This window comes from Propithecus coquereli, unplaced genomic scaffold, assembly GCF_000956105.1.
Source record: "Propithecus coquereli isolate 6110/MARCELLA unplaced genomic scaffold, Pcoq_1.0 Scaffold56, whole genome shotgun sequence".
NCBI lineage: Eukaryota > Metazoa > Chordata > Mammalia > Primates > Indriidae > Propithecus > Propithecus coquereli.
In genome coordinates, this window is record NW_012151507.1 from 5,555,096 (window position 1) to 5,574,056 (window position 18,961).

At 44.2% G+C, this 18,961-nt stretch overlaps 1 protein-coding gene across 1 annotated transcript in view; it reads left to right on the plus strand.

Moving 5' to 3' along the window:
- The first annotated feature begins 11,044 nt into the window (after positions 1-11,044).
- The window catches only part of SUCO (SUN domain containing ossification factor), a 173,975-nt gene continuing 166,058 nt past the window's right edge, over positions 11,045-18,961 (plus strand). The window contains exons 1-3 of the mRNA XM_012657720.1: positions 11,045-11,134; positions 16,640-16,824; positions 17,566-17,683. Coding sequence (XP_012513174.1) covers positions 11,045-11,134; positions 16,640-16,824; positions 17,566-17,683 — 393 coding nt within the window. The remainder of the gene's footprint in view (positions 11,135-16,639; positions 16,825-17,565; positions 17,684-18,961) is intronic.

Sequence of the window (18,961 nt, forward strand, 5' to 3'; positions counted from 1 at the left end):
ATTCAATATTACCTGATGGATCTGAAATTGTGTTTGGGGGGCTCTTAGTTGGAGTGTTTTCTGTGCTTAGAAATTCCCTTCCCATGCTCATTAAAGGTTTTTTGATGTCTTCGTTTTGTTGACTGTTACACAAGAGTCAATGAGAGTGATTTATTAAGGATTGACAAGTAAGTTAGGAATGTGGCAGTGCTGGCTTTAAAAAGAAGTTCGTGGTTAACAAAAAGGTACCTCAGCCAGACCCCTCATTCATTCATTTATTCATTGATGCAATATTTGAGTTCCTACTATATACCGAGCACTATGCTTTATGGCTAGCTTACAAAGATGATTTATACACAATAGTTCTCCATAGGAACTCACAACCTAATGAGAAAGAGATAGATAACGCATTACAACACCATATGATAAGAGTAATAGCAGAGGTATGTGCAAAATGCTTTGGGGAACACTCCCAAGTACCGTAATGACTAACACTGATTGCACATCTGGGAAGGTTTCAGTAAGGAGGTAACCTTCATTAAGGAGGTAAACTCAGTAAGAGTTTCCCAAGAATGTACCAGTGGGATGGGACAATTCCAAGAAAAGGAGGTTGTTTATGTAGAAACTGAGAGCATTGATCAAAAATGGCATATCCAGGGCAAAAGGCATAGAAAGATTGTGTGAGATTAAAAGGAGATTAGGTGGAAAAGGTAGGTTAACACCAGTGTGACATTATATGGCTGTGAGATACTTACTATGTAGGCTGGAGAGAACTCTAGGCACGATCAGAACCGGGTCTAAGAAAGAACAAACACTGGAAGCTGAATGTCAGGAGGAAAATTAGACAAAAAGAGATCAGTTAGGCTTTAGCAATAATCCAGGCAAGGTTGGTGATCTTGATAATTTCCAGCTGCATACACAGTCTGGCCCTATGAAAAGAGAACTGGACTGGAGATTTGTTTCTAGGAGTCATCGGTTTACAGGTGACAGTTATAGCTATGCATATCAATGAGACAACTCAAGGAGATGGTATAGTGTGAGAAGAGAGGGGTCCAAGTGGGCAGGCCTGGAGAACACCAACAAATAAAAGACAATATGAGAAAGAGAAGGCAGCAATTTAAACTAAGAAGAAACCGGAAGTCGTTTTCCCAGCAACCAAGGACAGGAAGAGTTTTAGGAAATAGGAAGTTGTCAATGGCGCGAAATGCCATAATTCATGTAGGAATTGAAATAGGAAAGGAATAAAAAGAAGTGACCAGATTCCATAATTAAGAAGTTAGTAGTAACCCTAGTTAAAGTATATTAGAGGCTCAAGCTGGATTGCAGTGAGTTGAAGAAAGAAAGAAGTTTGGTGCTAAGGAGGAGAGACAAGGATGAAGAAAGGATTCCTTTCAACGTGGGACGACAGACAGAGGCTTATTTGAAGTCAAGCCTGTGGACGCCCAAGCACTCTACTGCTTCGTTTCTGTTCATGAGTTACTTTTTTAGATTAAAACGAGTGTGTTAAATATTTTTCATGGTTTAAGAATCTCCTTGACGGCCTTTGAAAGCAATACATCCATTAGCGTTACCGGAAACCTCTCTGTTCACTGCATGCTGGCTCTTCTCCCTGCCCTCCGCACCCGCACCAGAGGCTGCAGGGACTACAGGAGGAGTGAGGTGAAGTCTGCTCTCCAGCTCGGGCATCCTTCCAGGATCCTTCCCTCTGCCTGCTCCAGGCCTCCTCCCCGCCTTCCTGACCCACTTGGCTTCACGACTTGGCTCCCACTTCCAGTATCTCTGGAGCCTCAGACTGTTTACTTTGAGCCTGGTAACGGGACCTCCTCAGCATTGCAGACGAGACCGAAGGCGCTACAGCCATGGCTCCGGCCCTGGCCCCTGGACCTGCTGCCCATTCACTCATCGCACATGTATTCGTTTAATCCCCACTATGAGTTGGGTACTATTATAGGCACTGGAAGACACTGGTGAAGAAGGAAACTGAAGTCTCCTCCCTTAACGGAATTTGCATTTAGTAGGAGAGATAAATAGTAAACAAATGGTGGGCAAGGACCTCGGGTGCCCTCCCTCCCAGGGAAGGAACAGGGACTCACACATGTCGAACCTTAGTTACACTTAAACTCTTGGAGCCATTCTCCTAGCAGTGTTTTCGTTTTTGATGTGGCCCCTAAGGTACAAGACCTCACTAGTACCACGTCTCTTCCCCAGGCATTCAGACTCCAAGTGGCCCTGCAACCGATAATGATTGGCACACCTATCAGTCAAGCCAGATTCTTATTCTTTCCTGACCGATTGAAGATTACAAACCAGTGTTCTCGTTTGCTCCCTTATCACTTCTCAATGGCTTTTCTCCCCGGCTGTGGCACTCTCATTGTGCTTACCCATCTTGCATTCATCCCCAAAGTGCTATGCTTTCCAGTTCATTGCCATATGTTACCCAACCTAGGAAGCCATAAAGTAAAAGATGTGCCACTATTTTATGTACTAATAAGGAAAAAAATGCCCAATATGGGGAACTTAATAGGAGACCCCTACGTAAAGCTGAGATAGCGAAGGGCTATGCCCTTAATACAAAGGTGAATAAGAAATTAATTCACCACACAGAGTGGAACAGTAAACAAGAAGAAAACAATCTTGCATGTCTCAGTCTTGGCACTGGTGGAGAGGGGGGAAGAACATCTCACCTGAGAATTTAAACTACAAGGTTTAAATACAGATGGTTCACACTACCAATGTGGTCCAAATATTCTCAATCTCAGAATTTAATTTGAAATGGTCTCAGGGTGACCAGCAGAAGCAAAAGCAAATCTTCAGAAGCAAGGTTCACAATGCCCAAATGATGGCCCACTTATTCTAGCAATAATCGAGACCAGTCATTTCTAACACAACCAAAAGATGCCAGCCATCTGGTACACTTCACTGTGTAGGGATTTGGACTATAGTCTCTCTTCAGTGAGATTAAATTATAAGGACAATACTTTGTCTATTGTGACTATTTCAAAGCTACACAAGGAGAAATTAAGGTTTATATGTCAAACTAACCACAGCACTGGTATGTTCATTTAGCCATTCCCTTTCCCTGGAAGATCAGAACTCCCCTGTGTCTGGCATCTTAGGCTCATCCTTCTTGGAAGGTAGCTTTTATTAAGCATCACGCCAGCATCTATAGATATGAGCCATCAGTATTAATTATTGACATACTCTCCCTTGAGCTCCTGGACTAATTCTGGGCTCCACAGTTGGAAATTACAGTTGCTGGTAAAAGTTTGAAAAGGAAACATTAAAAACTATAGTAAAACAAGAACTTGGTGGGAAGGATAAAATTCTATATTTTTCTATCTAGAAAAACCAGAACACCAGAGACCATCTAGTTCAATTCCTGAGGCTATATGGCAGGACTGCTATCCTATCTGATCTTTGCATAACTTATCCTTTTGCACGATTCAAATTTAAATGTCAACCGCTCAGAGAAGACCCCCTTGAGTATCTCATTTATAGTAGCCCACCCACATCCCAGCATGCTTGCTCCCTTCTTCTTCTTCTTTTAGTCAGAACAGTTATCTCTGTCTGAAATGGCCTGAAACTATCGGTTAATTGTTAACTTTCTTTTTTTCTTTCTTCCACTAGAAAATGGGAGCCTTGTTCAGCTCTGTAAACCCCGAGCTAGAGCTAGAACAGTACCTGGCCCCAAATAGAAACTCAAAATTTTCTGTTGAACGAGTGAACAGTGAATTCATTAATGAAGAAAATAAGTAAAAGAGCCTTAATCATTTCAATTTCAGACAAATGAGATTTCATGATATTAGGTTCTGGACATTTGCTCTGAGGAGCCAGCTGTAATGTGTGGGTACCACAGCCCTTAGCATAGTGTCCGCCATATGCAAGCCTCCCAGCAAACGTTTGCTGGGTGAGAGAATGTAACATGATGCATCTCTTTATGATGCATCTCTGGAAAGTGATAAGGCTTATCATTAGGGGACAGTGATATACATGATGATATTAACCAAAAAAAGTTGGAAAATAGAAATAGATTTTAGATCATATGAAAAATCGAAAGAGATGAAAGAGTTAAAGGTTTAAAATAACATTTTAAAAATGAGAAGTGGAAAATCATCAAGACTGATAAAGGAAGGCATAAGGACTTTAAAGAAGGAGAGATTCAAGATGTCGTGGGCGTCCCTGTACCTCTCGTCTCCTCTGTTAAGTAACCAAGGGAGGTGATAAAATCTTCCTCCGGGATGGCTTCGAAGAGAGGAGCACTTTCTCCTTGGCCGGCGTGCCTGTGAATCCACCCTGGGAATGAGGAATAAACTAAGTGGGCTTTCCAGTGTCTTCTAGCCTTATGATACTCTGCATTTGGAGACTGAAAAACCACTCAATCATTCAGCAAGGTTTCTGCTAAGTGCCAGGGAATAGTTAGAATCCTTTGGATTACAAGTGACAGAAACTCAATTCATACCTTAATACCTTAAAAAAAAATGGAAATGAACTTGAAGGATCCTGGTTTTCTCCCAGAACAACCAAGCCACAAGAAGGGCAGGGACACAGCAGACCCCAGGAATCACTGGAGCCAGGGACCTAATATGGTAAGGGTTCCATCTCTACCATTTTCCTCTGCTGTCTCTAGGTGCCATCTTTTTCTTTTCCTGTTGCAGACTGCCTATTTCCTCATGGTGAAAAACCTGGCTATGGGCATCTTCCAAGCTTTATGCCTTGTAGTTTTTGGCCACTTATGATCCCAAGCCCCAAAGATCTAGGAGGGTCACCTGGTGCAACTTGGAAATGTACCCTATTATCAAGTAATCGATTAATGACTATTCAGATGGGGTAACATAAGAACTCCATAAGGACGAAGTGGTGGGGGAGAGACATAGTTTTAAAAGTGAGTGGGTGGGGCTGAGCAGGCAATACCATATATACTCGTTATGACCCCACACTCCGCTGGGCACTGGTGAGACAAAGTTGACTAAACCTTCGTATCTACAAAATCAAGGCGTTGTCAACTGCTGCACCACACAAAAATGCTGTCAATGACATTCTCAGGAAGTCTGAACGAGATGCTACATTTAGGAGCAGCTGAGATTGAAATCTCTCTTTGAGAAGATCGTCCTCATTTCCTTTGTAAAAGGCACATCCTGTCTCTCCAGTTCAGAAGCTTGACCTGTCACTGGGGGTTAGTGATGACTGCAGAGGTGAAGGTGATACTTGACAAACCGGTTTGTCAACTCACCGGAGTATAGAAAAGAGGTCAGTCTGATACTATTGGAGACGAGCAGGATGAGCTGAGAAACAAGAGGAGTGGGTAGAGAGAGGGAGAGAAGAAAGGAAAGAGAGAAAACAGAAGAATGTAGCTAATAGAGATAATGTAAAATTAACTCCAATCCTCACTTCCTCAGAGTTCTCCATGTCCTCCTCCACTCAGGAATGAGAAAGACGGGCTCTCCTGAAAAATACTGAAAGGGCAAAAATTTTTGATGTGAAACTGTCTGATCACAGATTGTTCCTATAGCTCCAGGGCGGCACGGCCGTGTCTGCTCAGCTCTTCCCCTAGACCAGTGTCTGGTTGGAAAGAGGGTCTGAGACTGAATGAACTACTCATGTCCTAGTTTTGTCTCCATGACAATGGATCCTCAAGCACTGCGTGCAGGGTCTCATAACTTACCCCTTCCCAAGGAGGAAGTGGTATGTTTGGAGAGAGAATGGGGTTGGCTTGACATCGGATAGCTGGGCTTCTCAGAGATTCTCTAAAGGATTCACATTTCTTTTAGCGATATGGCTGTTTTCAATGCTTAAATAAATAGTGATTCTTTCCAGATGGCTTGAAGTAAAAATTTTCACTTTTCCCTTTAGAAAATGGCCACAGTCCAGTAACTCCCAAATAGGCCTGTAACAACAACGCAGGCTAGAGTATGCCCGGTCATTTGCTAGTCAAATGGGAACGTAGGAGGAAGTGATGAATTGGTGACGAATTGACTCAACCAGGTGGCCCAAGTTAGGAGCCATCTCTTCTCTTCCTGGAAGAGAATGGCTGTCCAGGATTGGAGGATTTCAGGGGAAGGAATGCTTTCAGATTACCTGCAGTCTAAGGACACATGGTGAGAGCCATGGGGAAAGGGAGGTGTTCAGAGAGATGAAGATGATAAACACCCCCATTGAAATAATAATATCTGTGACTCTGAGATCCTCCACTAGGCTTGAAAGTAGAAGCTGTGACTTAAACATTTCTCTATCTGTAGCTAGCACGGTGCCTGGCACCTAGCAGATGTTTAGTAAGTTTCACTTGATTGACTGAATAAAAGTAATATTTGACATGTGTGAGCATATTTCAGGAGCTATGCACAATCTAAGGTTACATAAAGATTTGCCCTCTAGGAATGAAAGAAATTCTTTTTATTCTTTTATTTTTTTTTTTAACTATCCTTCATTTAACTCTGATTTGATTTTTCTGAACTGTCTTCCTTGTTAACTGGTAATTTGAGTTAAAAAAAAAAAAAACTGGCTTCAAGTGAGATAAAGGAAATGAGTTTTCTCTTTCATAGTCCTCTAAAGGAGGAACAATTCACTCTGGGATCCAGGCACTGAGCCTAGAACAGGGATTCTCGTAGAGTCCAAGCACAGCTCAGAATTGAAACAAACGGAAATGGCTTCCACAGTTATCTTTATTGAGAAACCATGCAACTGCCTCAGAAAGGCAAAAACAGAGTCCAGTTAGTATAAAATTTTCTGTGCATTCTTTCCAATTTATAACCTCCAGACCTTATATGATTGAAATCTGGGGGTTTTCACAAAGTCAGATCTCTTGTTTGTACATGAAAATTGCTAGAGTATACTGGCTTCAAATTAAAAAACAATACGGGAAGGATAAACAATGAGAATTAGTATTTGCTGTCAAGCAACAACAAGGTAACATAGTTTACAGCTTAGTGGCTAGGAGCAGGGTCGCTGGCGGTAGCCCGACTGGTTTACACTTTGCTGCCACCATAAGGCTTTGGGCAAGGATGTTGTGAACCCAAATGTATTATATCAAGAAAAGTGCTTAAAATATATCTGGCATTTAAGTGCTCAATAAATATTAAATAATCTTACTATTATTATTTTTTGAATGTTTTCTAAATCACAACTCTAGTAAAGTCCTGCTTAAAATACTTCAACGGCTTCTTGTTTTCCTCCTGGATAAACTATTCTTTAGCATGGCCCAGTGGGGCATTCTGGGACTGGCCTCTGCTTACTCACCCCTGCCCCCCTCCCTGGTCAAACTCTAAGCTCCAGCTTCACTTAGAATTCTTTGAACTACCTTCCTCTCTTACATCTCTGTGCATGTTCTCTTCCTTCTGCTTGAAACATCCTTTCCTTACACACCTGGCTAATATCCATTTGTCCCTAAACGAGCCCAGATATCACTTCTTCCAGGAAGCTCCCCCTAATGTGATCAGCTTGGCTCAGGGACATCCCCCCAGCTCTTATGTGTGCGTGATCTGCTGCATCATGTTCCTTGGCATGTTCCGCTGACATGCTTTTCTTCTCTTTCTCCTCCATGGACTGTGGGCTCCTTTCGGGGGAAGATACGTCATCTTTTTCTCCAATGTATCCCCAGGCTATATCACAGAGCAGGTGTTCCAAAAAATGCTTGGAACCTTAAAAATGGCTTAAAATGAGGAGGCTTAAAAATGAAGTATCCTATAAGCATCAGCAGCGGGAAAGAACCGAAACCAAAAAGAAAGAGAAATAGAGAAAAATCTGCAATTGCCTCACCTCTCGACTCACTCCTGCACCCTCACATTTGAGGCCTAGGATTCACTCCCTTTCTGTTTTCCGTTTCCATGTTCCCCTTAAGTCACAGTCTCCAGGGACCCAGGTCTTTGAGGCTGATACCTAATCCTGCTTTATTTCCTGTGAGCAACCACAGCACTGACTCTGATCCTCAACAGGAAATTCTAAGCGTTCACCGTTTCAGGTTCTTTTAAGCTGATTATGGTTTTCAGAGGTAAGGGATCCAAGGCTTTCCACCATCTGGACAATACAGAGCCTGTCTGTTGAACTGGCCCAGCACCGGATTAATAATAGCCAATTGTCTTTGCCTTTTCAAAGTCCCTAGACGGCCCCAGTTAATTTCTTTAAATACCCCTGTGGGTGGAAACGCCCTTCTGTTACACATTGATTCTGAAAGTGATAGCTCAAGGTCATTCAGCAGATCGGTGGCAAAACCAGGCGGTCAGACGCCATCTCCAGCCCACGGCGTCATATAACCCAAGCCAATCTCTTTTTACCTTTGGCATTTTTCATTCTGGACACAGAGCTATGGAATTAGAAGTGGAGAGCGTGCAAGCTAGAGAGAAAATCATATATTTGAATGAGATTTAAAAATGAACAATTGATAAAGTAGCAGCAATCTGGAAGGCACTAGCAAAAGCAAATGCCCCAAGGTTACTCAAGGGAATTACCCTATGTTTCTTTTTTTGGCATGAAAACCCCCCCCAAGAAACCAGAATAAGGATGAAGAGAGGAAGAGGAAGGTTTTTGAAGAGTTAGGGACTCTTCTGTCATTCTGTAAATATTTTATTTTGAGATGAATTGGTTATAAGCTTTTGAAACACCTTTCTTAGGATGTTTGATCACGGCAAGTGAAAGAGACTTCGAAATATTTCAATCTCAAGTGGGAACAGCCTCAAAGCTAATCACTCATCTTAGCAGTAGGCAAAAGAATGGTCAGGGAGCTTCTCAAAGTTGGGGAGGCTTCTTCTAGTTCAAAGATTTTGTATCGTCTAGCTCTATAGCTCTTATACCTACTACCAGGTATGTCATTGAGTAGATGCTCAACAAGGTTTCTGAAAAAACTATGAATGTATGGCATAGTCAGTGAAGGAATCATGGTCTCATTTTTAATTCTCGAAAAAAAGTACCCTGATTTGTAGCATTTGTCAATCTCTGTGGTGTAAATACTTCCAAGATGGCCAACGTCAAGCTACCAATGGTTTAACGACCAGTTCGTAAAATTTCTAAAAATTTAATTATCACTCTCATGATCAGTAGGAGTCAACACCGCAGCTTGCCTGTCTTCGTATTCAAAGTAATGACAATACTGAGGGTTTTCACTGTATTTAGTCCTCAAAGGGGAATACTGGATAAACTGAAGTTGGCCTGGGAACAGAAATTCTGCAGTGTGATAAAGCCTCCTGCTTAGAAAAGCACATAGGTGATGTTCTATGGGAACTGCCCAAGGCTGAAATGCCTTTCTGTCTCTAATCTAGTAAGAAAAGTCAAAGAAGTACATACAGATGCCTCCTCTTCATGCTGCATTTCTTCCTCTAAGCAAAGGAGAAAGAAATCTCAGAATACATCAACCATCTCCAACATGGCCGGGATTTGTATGAACGATCAAAAACAATGAAAAAATTCAGGTTTGAATGTGTTCAAGTCACAGATAGCAATTTAAGAAATCTTTGTAATGTAGAGATTAGATCAAAGAGGGTTATTTCTAATTACTGTACCGAAACACTTATTTGTGATATACCAAAACACTTTTTGTATGTGTTTGGCAATGAGCATTGTTCACCAAGACAAGTAGATCATTATTTCCATTCTCCCACAATTTATATCATTCATATAGTTTTTGTTAAAAGTTTCTCTATTTCTCAGGCTGCTAAAGTCGTGCTTAGGATGAGTGTTCTGTGATATGTGATCTTTAGAGATACACATTTTCAGCCCAGTGTGACTCCTTTAAGCCAATACAACCTCTTCACAATGCACTCTAGATAGACTCAGAGGCCGGCACATGGGTTCTGGTTGTGGGTTCTGGTTATGGGTTGCAGGACTATACGTGGAGCCCAGGTTCCACCCAAGGCACATGTACTTCCTTCCCCAGTTCTGCCCTGCTCTGGAGGTGGGAGTCTTGGTTGGAGGAGAAGATGACAGCCAGGCCAGCAGGTTCCTCTAAGGCACACAGCTACTCTACCACACAAACAGGTATCAAACAAAAGGCGGGTCTCAGCTTATTCTTCCATTTATACGTTTAGTTCTGCATCGCTAACCTCAATCTACTTTTTGCATGTCACTTGATTCTACTCTTGGTTTTCCTACCATTTACTTTGCTAATTGTTCCCTTCCTTCTTGCCTAAGCTCATTCCTTGGAATCATTCTACCATGTTTTCTTTTTTCTCCTGAGTTGGCTTTTTATAGTTTAGCATAAGAGTTAACAGCATCATCTGAGAAGTCAGGCAGTCTGGGTTTGACTGCTTCACTTGCTGGCTGTGTGACTTTGAGAAAATGGCTTGGCCTCTCTGATCCTCAGATTAGATCCCTCATCAGCCAAAAAAAAAAAAAACAAAAAAAGGTTTGCAATGAGTCATTATCTTATGAGTGTTGAGGCAAAAATAAGAGCATACTGTAAATGCCAAGTTCCTAGCAAAGATCTCTGTGATAGGCATTTAAATATGTTAGCTCTTTATAACATTACTTTTACCTTTGACATCATTGTTGTTTTCAGTAGAAGTGGAGTTTTCATGGCACAAGGTGATGCCCACAACTCCAGCCCCAGCCCAGATCTACCTCCAGAGATCCCCACGGCCAAGGTCCCTGAACAAAGTGTTGATAAGTGTTTTCAATGTGAGGAAATGCTTGTGAAACCAACGCCAAACCTGCCTCCAAGTATAGAACTGAGTAGTAATCTGTTCCTTGAGATGTCCTGCAAGTTTTTCTTGGATAAAAAAAAATCCTTAAAGACTTTTTGATTCTGTTTGCCATGTAGTTTGCTATTGCTGACATAAAAATATGCCTAGAAAACATACATCTTTTCTTCAACTTACATTTGGTAAATACTGACTTCTTGGCCTTTAGAATTAGTAATGGCCATTGAAACAATGATGATAATGAAATGGTTTTATTATTTATTTTCCCTCTAAGAAGCTGAACCAAAGTTAGGCAAGATGGCCTCTTTACCTCTTATTGAAGGTCAGTCTGGAGTCCTGCTTGGAAGGCCCTGCCTTTTTTCCACTCCCCTCCATTCGTGCTGGGGAAGTAGCCAAGCTCCCGAAATAGGACAGATGCCACCTGGATTTGTCAGGTCTGCATGACCGTGAAGGCTACAACCATACTCATCTGTCAGGATCTGAGGTTTGAGCTTATCTTCAAGGACAAAAATGCCTTTGAATTTGCCAAGGTACAGGAAAAGAGATTCCATTTATGTAGTTATGTGTAGCTCTGTATGGCAGGGGGGAGTAAGGCATGCTTTCTAGGTTATTTGACAACAGACTTTAGAGACATTTGAGAAATCTGAAAAAAGCAGGAAAGAGCTAGGAATAAAGACCAAGAGGAGTACTTGGGGTTTCCCAAAGGGCAAGAAAAGCTCCTGTCCGAGCCATCACTGTTGGGACATGTCAGCAGCCCCTGACGGATGCACCACCTCCATTCTGTTCCACGCCATCCCCAACCCACCTCCTCCTCCCAAGCTCCTCCCTCCAATGCTCCTACCCCCTTCCCATCACCCTGTGGTTCTGTTCCTGTCTTTAACTTCAAATCAAGGAGGACACATTCGGCAAAGAGTTCCTACAAGCTTTGCACAGGAGTCTATGTTCCATTTCCCTCAGATATTTGTCTTGTGACGTGTTGCAACCTGCCAGTTGCCATAGGGCTGCTCAGAGCTGGCCCAATATTTCCACAGTCATAAATCCTCAGCCCAATCCTTGAGCAGCAAATGTGTGTTTTGTGATAGAACCGTAAGGATTGTGACCTGCAAATTTAAAGGAGGAGATGCAAGAATTGGAAGGTCCTCAGAGGTCATCCTGTGCAATGCCTCACAGAGTTGTCTGGCCTTTGATTAAACATCAAATAACAAAAGTTGTCTCCTCAGAAGAAAAAGCAATGCCTGGGAAAAAGGATTGGGAAGGAAACAAACTTTTCATAATGTATCTTTTTGCTCCTTTTGAATATCATCTTTTTGCATCTGTTACCTATTTTAAAAGTAGATTAAATATTTTGAAAATTCCCTCAGCATGAAGCAGCTCATTACCCCAAAAAGCAGACCATTGCATTTCAGGTGGCTGGAATTGGCAGAAAGTTCTTTCTCGTGACGAGGTGAAATCAGCCTCTTGTGCTTCTACTCCTCTACTCCTCCCCTAGTAATAGTACAGAGCCAGCCACCCCTGTCTAGTCTAAAAAATTTTTTTTATATTTGTAAACAACCATTCTATCTCCATTTAGTCGTTTCTTCTTGAATGCCAGAAAGGTCACCCACTTTGCTATGTCAGATCTCTCGGGTAAAAAGACTAGAGGAAAACAAAGCTAATTTTAGTGTTTGTGAAAAAGAAGAACTTGTCCCAGGAATGAGATTCCCTTGTGCTGTCTTGCTGAATCTGGCCTCCATTGCTCACTGAAGGGTGATGCTTGGTAGGGTCAAATTTCACGCCAAAGTAAGGAGGTAGCTCTGGTCTTGGTTAACTTTGTAGTCTTTGGTGGTGGTGGTGGTGGTGGTGGGGAAACGCCCCTTGCTGGTGGACATCTGAGCTCCCTAGAAGCCTCAGGAAAATTTTATGAGCTTCCATAATATATTGCAAGTCATTTTTTTGTTGTTGTTGCAACCTATTTCCATATTACTGAGGTTTTGCACAAGCTTTCATCTAGAAGTTTATGAAGTTAATAAAATCAGGAGACTAAGTTTAGCCTTGGATTTGGAAAGCAATCAATAGGCCTGGAACTCTGTGCCCAATGCCTTTCTTGATTTTTATATCATTTCCACAGGTATTGCCTCTCCTCCCCCCTTTATTCTGAGTTTCTATAACTCTGCTAAAATACAAAGGAAGCACCAGAATACGTACCCTGCCCTCAAGGAGCAAATATTTATTTTAAGACTATATGTACACGAAAGCAATGACTAGAGAATACAAAACAGATTGGACTATGAGCAGACGGCAGTCAGTCACCAGGAGCAGCACTAAAATCATGGAATCCTCTGTACCATATGCATACGTAGGTACCCCACCCAGGGCAAACTAATCTGCCTTCCCAGACCCTGACCATTACCTTCATTGCCTCTCTCCTACTGAAAAAGGACCCTGCTGACTTACTAGGAGATGCCCTTCAAAGTATGTGTCCAGTTGCAAAGAAATGTACCCCATCCTCCCCAAATACTTTTTTCTCCTGGTTTCCCTTATGACCAAGGATGTACATTTGGGACCAACCGACAGGAGTAAGAAGCGGAAGTCTGCAATTTTGAGGACTGAGAAGTGGGTACAGAGAGGTTTGTCTGCCAGGGGGATCTAACCCACATCTTGAAGGCTCGGATTTCAGCCAGAGTACACCTCGCACTAGGAGGTGGCAAGCCCTGTGGTGCCTTGTGTAGCCAGCCTGGGCCATTTCTGACACCCTTGTCAGCGTGGGAAAGGCTCTTTGCAAAGCCACTCTTTCAGAGCACCTGCTGTCTCACCAGGATTTTTACCGTGGGAGGAACTCGGTATCTAGAAAGACATCACGATGGCCACCGAGGCCTTCTGTGTAAGCCTGTGTACTCCTGCCTCTGCTCAGACACACCTGCCACCCATCTGTCCACCCTGGATCAGTTCACACGCTGGGCAGGCACCTCTTGTTTACTCAATCAATTCGCCCCTGGTTTAAGCTGGAGCACTTCAAACTCTTCTCACCCCAGAATTTGCCACTACGTGGAATGAGTCACTGATAGTTTCCTGCCTGTCATTGTTCTCTGTGAGTGTAGAAATCAGGTCTTCCACGCATGAAGGGCCCACGGCATTTGGCAGAATGGCGAGGGCAGGGTGGGCATGCACAAGGTACTGGTCAGTAAAGACTTAGTGATCGCCTATCATCAGCCTGGCACTATGCTTGGCACTGGGAAATCAAAGATCAATAAAAAGCTTATAACTTCTTGTTGAGGGGAGGAAGCAGATGCTTAAACAAGCCATCATGCAACAGTGTGATGAGAACTGAGGTTATGAGAGCACCTAGGATCACACCTAATCCAGCCTTGGTGAGATGTGGGCTTGGGAGAAGGGAAGCAAGGAACCATCTGGGGGAGGTGACCTCCCAAGGGTGGAGCAGATGTTAGTTGATGCAAAGACAGGACAGGGTATGGGGACAGACAGGAGCTTCAGCAGCCAGTGCAACTGCTGGGAGGTGAGAGAGAGCACAAATTAGAACTGAATGATAATTCCTTGTATCTCAGATTATTTTACTTACAGCTAGAAAATTCTGAAGGTCTAAACATCAGCTTTTCATGCAGTTTCATGAGGGTGATTAAATACCAATTAGTATGCACATTCAGCTCAGGTTTACAGAAAGCCCTCTGCCTGGAACTGGAAAAGAAAGCTTAAATTGTGTCAAGGTCAGGAAAAACAATGGCCCAGTCCCTATGCTTTACTTTCCAGCTCTAATGGAAAAACAGAGGCCACTGGCAAGTGCAGATTATGTTGGAATGTGCTGGCACAGCGCTGGGGCTTGGGGCATTCTCTCTCCTCTCCCTTTCCCCTTTTGGTCTGGTGAGCTTGCAAACTGCCTGCATTCTTGTGAGCTGCCCCTGTCAGGTCTCATACAGGAGGCCCTGCTTACCCAGGCACACACACCACTGCTTTCATGGGGACTCCCTCCGCGATGCCCCCCATGCCCACTTCTCCACCCACGCATGCCCTGGGGCCCTTAGAACTGTGGCAGCTCCCCCGGAGACAGAAAGTCTGCAAGAGGGGAGCCCATCTCTCGGGGGAGATCCTAAACGAGGAAAGGATATGGGATGTCATTGGTAGATCCTTTCCAGGGGAGTCAGAAGGAAGGATGGTTTACCCACTTAGAAAAATCCTAAGAGGTCTCAAAACAAGGGAGAAGACCTTCAGATCTTTGTCCCCACAGTAAGAGTAATAACATTCTTAGATGCTCAAACATCAGTTTAACGTGGATTATCTCGTTTAATCCACACAATAATCTTATGAAGTCTTTACTTTTATTATCCCTCTCTGTACCTCAATTTCCTCATCTGTATATTGGGGATAATAATAGGACCTGCCTCCTAGTCTTTTAGGGATCAACAAATGCATAGTAAAAACATCAGGACTGTGCCTAGCACATAGTAAGCTCTTAGAAAATGTTAGTATTTATTTTCATGAGGCATCTGGGGCAGAGAGAGATTAAATAATTTGGCCAAGATCACACATCTGGTAAGATGAGGCCAAGATTCAAACCCAGGCACTCTGACCTCAGAGCCTACCCTTCTAAAAGCAGCATTTTCCACCAAGCTGCTCTGCTTCACAAAAGAATTAGAGTACCAAGGAACCCGTGACCTCGGGTTCCTAGAGAGAAGCTGGAGAATCCCTTTGGTTTGCACAAACCAGTGGTTCTTAAAACGTGCTCCCCTTCCAGCGCCCTCAGCATTTCCTAAGAACTAGTTAGAAATGCAGACTCTCGGGACCCACCCCAGAGCTGGGGTGAGCCCCAGCTCACTGTGTTTTAACGAGCCTGCCAGGTGATTCTAAGACACACTAAAATCCCAGAAACACCTGTGTAGACTTCCAACTCCCGGTTACCTCGTACCTGCCACGCACCCAGGCCCCGCAGGTGAATGTGGCTTTCAGGTTGCTTCCACTACATTATGATACTCTTCAACCCATCCCTCACCCAAGTTGGTGACAGAGTTTCAGAAAGGGCTTAGTACAGGGCTGGCCACAGAGATGGGGGCTCGTGGAAGCCTCAGCTGCCCTCAATCTTGCAGCAGGGAGCGGAGCAGATGGCCCTCCAGTAGCTTAGGAAACAATCCTCTGAAAAGACGGACATCTAAAATGTGAGTTAATTTTTGGCCTTATGCCCACATCATCTGGGAGCCTCAGTTTGCTGCAACACTAGGTCACAGGTGGAGAACACAGATTTGGCACCTGGGTTTTTGGTTTTCCCCCTCAAATCCACTGAAAATATAGTTTAAGTGCCAGAGAAGCTAAAAAGAAAGTAACTAAATGAATTCTGCCCCTGGGGAGCGTATCTGTGGGATGTGGGGATGAGCAGAGGTATAGCCAAGGCCACTGAAGCTTCATAAACTGGGTGAGGTGACATAGCTGCAATGTCAGAGGACAATTTCGAGGTTTTATAACGACAGTTACAAAAGTAACACAATTTCCTCAAGATGAGGGAAGGGGAAGGCCCATGAGTGGGAGTGGGGAAGCATCAAAACAACCTTAGTTAGCAACTTGATATTCCATGATGCTTCCGCCTGGCTGGCCTCCAGCTGCGCCTTTCCAGAGGGCTGTAAGGAGCATTGTTTATTACTTAACACTGCCATTTACCAAGCACCTACCCTGTGCCAGGCGCTACTCACTTCGCCAGTGTTAATTCTTTTAATTCTCATAGAACTTGGGGGAAGGTATCATTTCCATGCTTCTCTTACCTATAGATTTAGGGAAATTGAGGCACAGAGAAGTTAAGTAATTTGCCAAGAAATGAACAGCCGCCAAGTGGTGGAGCTGGTTAGAACCCAGGTATTGTAATTCTGCTTCTTCAGCAGAGTTAGCGTCCATTGCAGGGAAAAAGGAGAAGGGGAGAGTGGGGAGGAGAACGTGATCAGAAACACGAGGCCCTCGGTTGATCCTGGGGCCGGATTCACTCCTCCCTGCTGCCTCAGCCGAACGCTGCAACATCACTGTTCTGGACTGGAGTTTGTCACCTATGCCTTGCTCATCAGTCAGGTGACAATGACACATGTGGGCCTGTGCCAGGGAGCATCCTGAGACAGGTAACAAAGTCCAGCCCTCGAGCACTGGGCTATACCAACCACAACGGCGACTGGGGCTCAGGCAGGCACCCGGTTCTTGCAGAGCACCCCGGCCCCGGGGAGTCTGGGTCAGGTCCTACCTACCTCTCCGCTGGGTAGGAAATGGCCACCGACCATGACATCCTGGGTGACCTGAGGGAGGGGTGTTTATCTTCACGACTGCCCTCTCAGCTGAGGAGACTGGGTTGACAGGTTTATTCCCACCTGCTCACCCTTTCCTAGTAGGCTACCAGAGTTTTCCCCACTGAGTCTTTCCTTCTGGGCATTTTACAAAGGCAGGAAGGACCTTTCTGGTTTTCTCTGGGGGAAGGAACTTAAAAGCCAACAGGCTTCTGCCTGGGAAATTGCAGGCACGTGCCAAGGTTCCCAGAAAATTGCTAGCTCACCTCTCCTGACAAATAACCTTCAAAACAGCAATGCCATCGACTACAAGCAAATGGCCTCTTTTTAAGGAACGCAAGGTGTTCACAGGTGCGATCAGACCGCCTTCCTTCTGCAGATGTGGGACTATGGAGAGCAGGCGAGGGCTCTCACACTCATTTTACAAAGCAGGAAAATCAGATGACCGCCTCACAGGGGGCTGACTCATTTGTACAACTCTGCTAATGTCTGAGGGAACTGGTCGCTCAAGGTGGGCACAGACCCCATGACTCACGATGACTGTGCGTGCTTCCTGACAACGGGAACACCAGCCACAGATCGACTCCATCACTGGGCAACGCTCAGGCTTGTAACTCCTGGCCTCTGAACACTGTATGCTTTATTGCCTAGTTTGAAGTCGATTTTAAATCTAAATGTATGGAGCAAAAAATCATGTTTTTTTCCCTCTTGGCCAGGCTAACACAAACTGGCGAGGATACAAGGGGCCCTTGTTACCTGGACCAGGACCTGCGGAAAGGCTCCTTACCCGGAAGAGGACAAATTGTCCCTTTTACTGGGGCTGACACAGGCCCTGTGAGGGCTCAGGGAACAGATGAATAAAACATGAAGGCTCCTAAGAGCAGTGGGGCTTCCCAAAGTTATTAAGCCTCACTGGGGCCTTATCCTACCACCTACACCACTCTGGATCAATTAGGCAAACATCCACCAGTTCTTAAACACTTTCCCCTCCTTCCTCAGGGAAGGCTTCTTCAGCCCTCAGTTCTGGGGGAAGTCCTGCCTTTAATTACAGAGTGCTTTCTTGTCACCTAGGTGTTAAAGAGCTCCTTTTTAAGAAGCAGACTGTCGCTTCTCCCTAGCTTGGGCTTTTCTCCACAGCAGGCTGTGAGCCAAAAATTCCTAAGCCTACCTGGAGGGACCCCCAATAAACCCTGATACTGCCACTGAATTCATTCATTGAGCAAATTTTTACTGAGTGCCTTCTATATGCCAGATTTGATCTAGACCAAGAAGATACACTAGCGAACGAAAAAGACCATTATTCCTGCCCTCACAGAGCCCACATTCTAGAAAATGTAAATAAATAAAACATTTAAATATGGTATATTAGGAAGTGATCATTGCTACGGAGAAACGCAGAGCAGGGATGGGAGATAGCCAAGGAGACTGGCAGCACGGCTCAAGGGCAGGCAAAGCAGGAGTGGGTCATTGGGTGGGCTTGTCTTTTGGCCTGAATATCACTGCTGCCCTGACCCCTAGTCCCAACGCTTTTACCGTGAGCGCCTCCTAATGCCTGCCCCTCTTCCTTTGATTCTTCTCTTCCTTTCACTTCCTCCACCACCAAAAAGTGTGCCTCCTTTTCTATCCCTCAAATTTTCCTGATATTCAATGTCCAGCGCAAGCCCCAGCCTTTCCCCATTTCCTCTGAAGTATGCAGGTCTCTCCCTTCTCTGAGCTTCATGCAACACGTTAAGCCATGCGAGTGCTACATGATCTTGTCTTCTATTGTTCTCTAAGTGCTTCTTCTATATCTTTCTCAACAAATTAAAAGCTGTGACAAAAGGAGGCTGGGATCCCAGCACATGGCTTTAACTATAGGAGGTGTTTGGTAATCACACCAGGTGGCCTCGCTTGGCCCCAGTGCAGTTTGGGAAGAGCCGACTCCTTGTTCCGTTCCAGGAAGCTGCAGCCTTCTCCACTCAAGCCCTGAACCACCGCTCCAATCTCTTCCAGCAGAAATTTAGCTCGCATGCATCTGACATGAAATTGCTCAGTTTCCTTCTTATCACCTCAAAATTAATCTCTATCTTCACCGTCTCCCTCCTGTTTAAGAGAGAATCATTGCTAATTCTT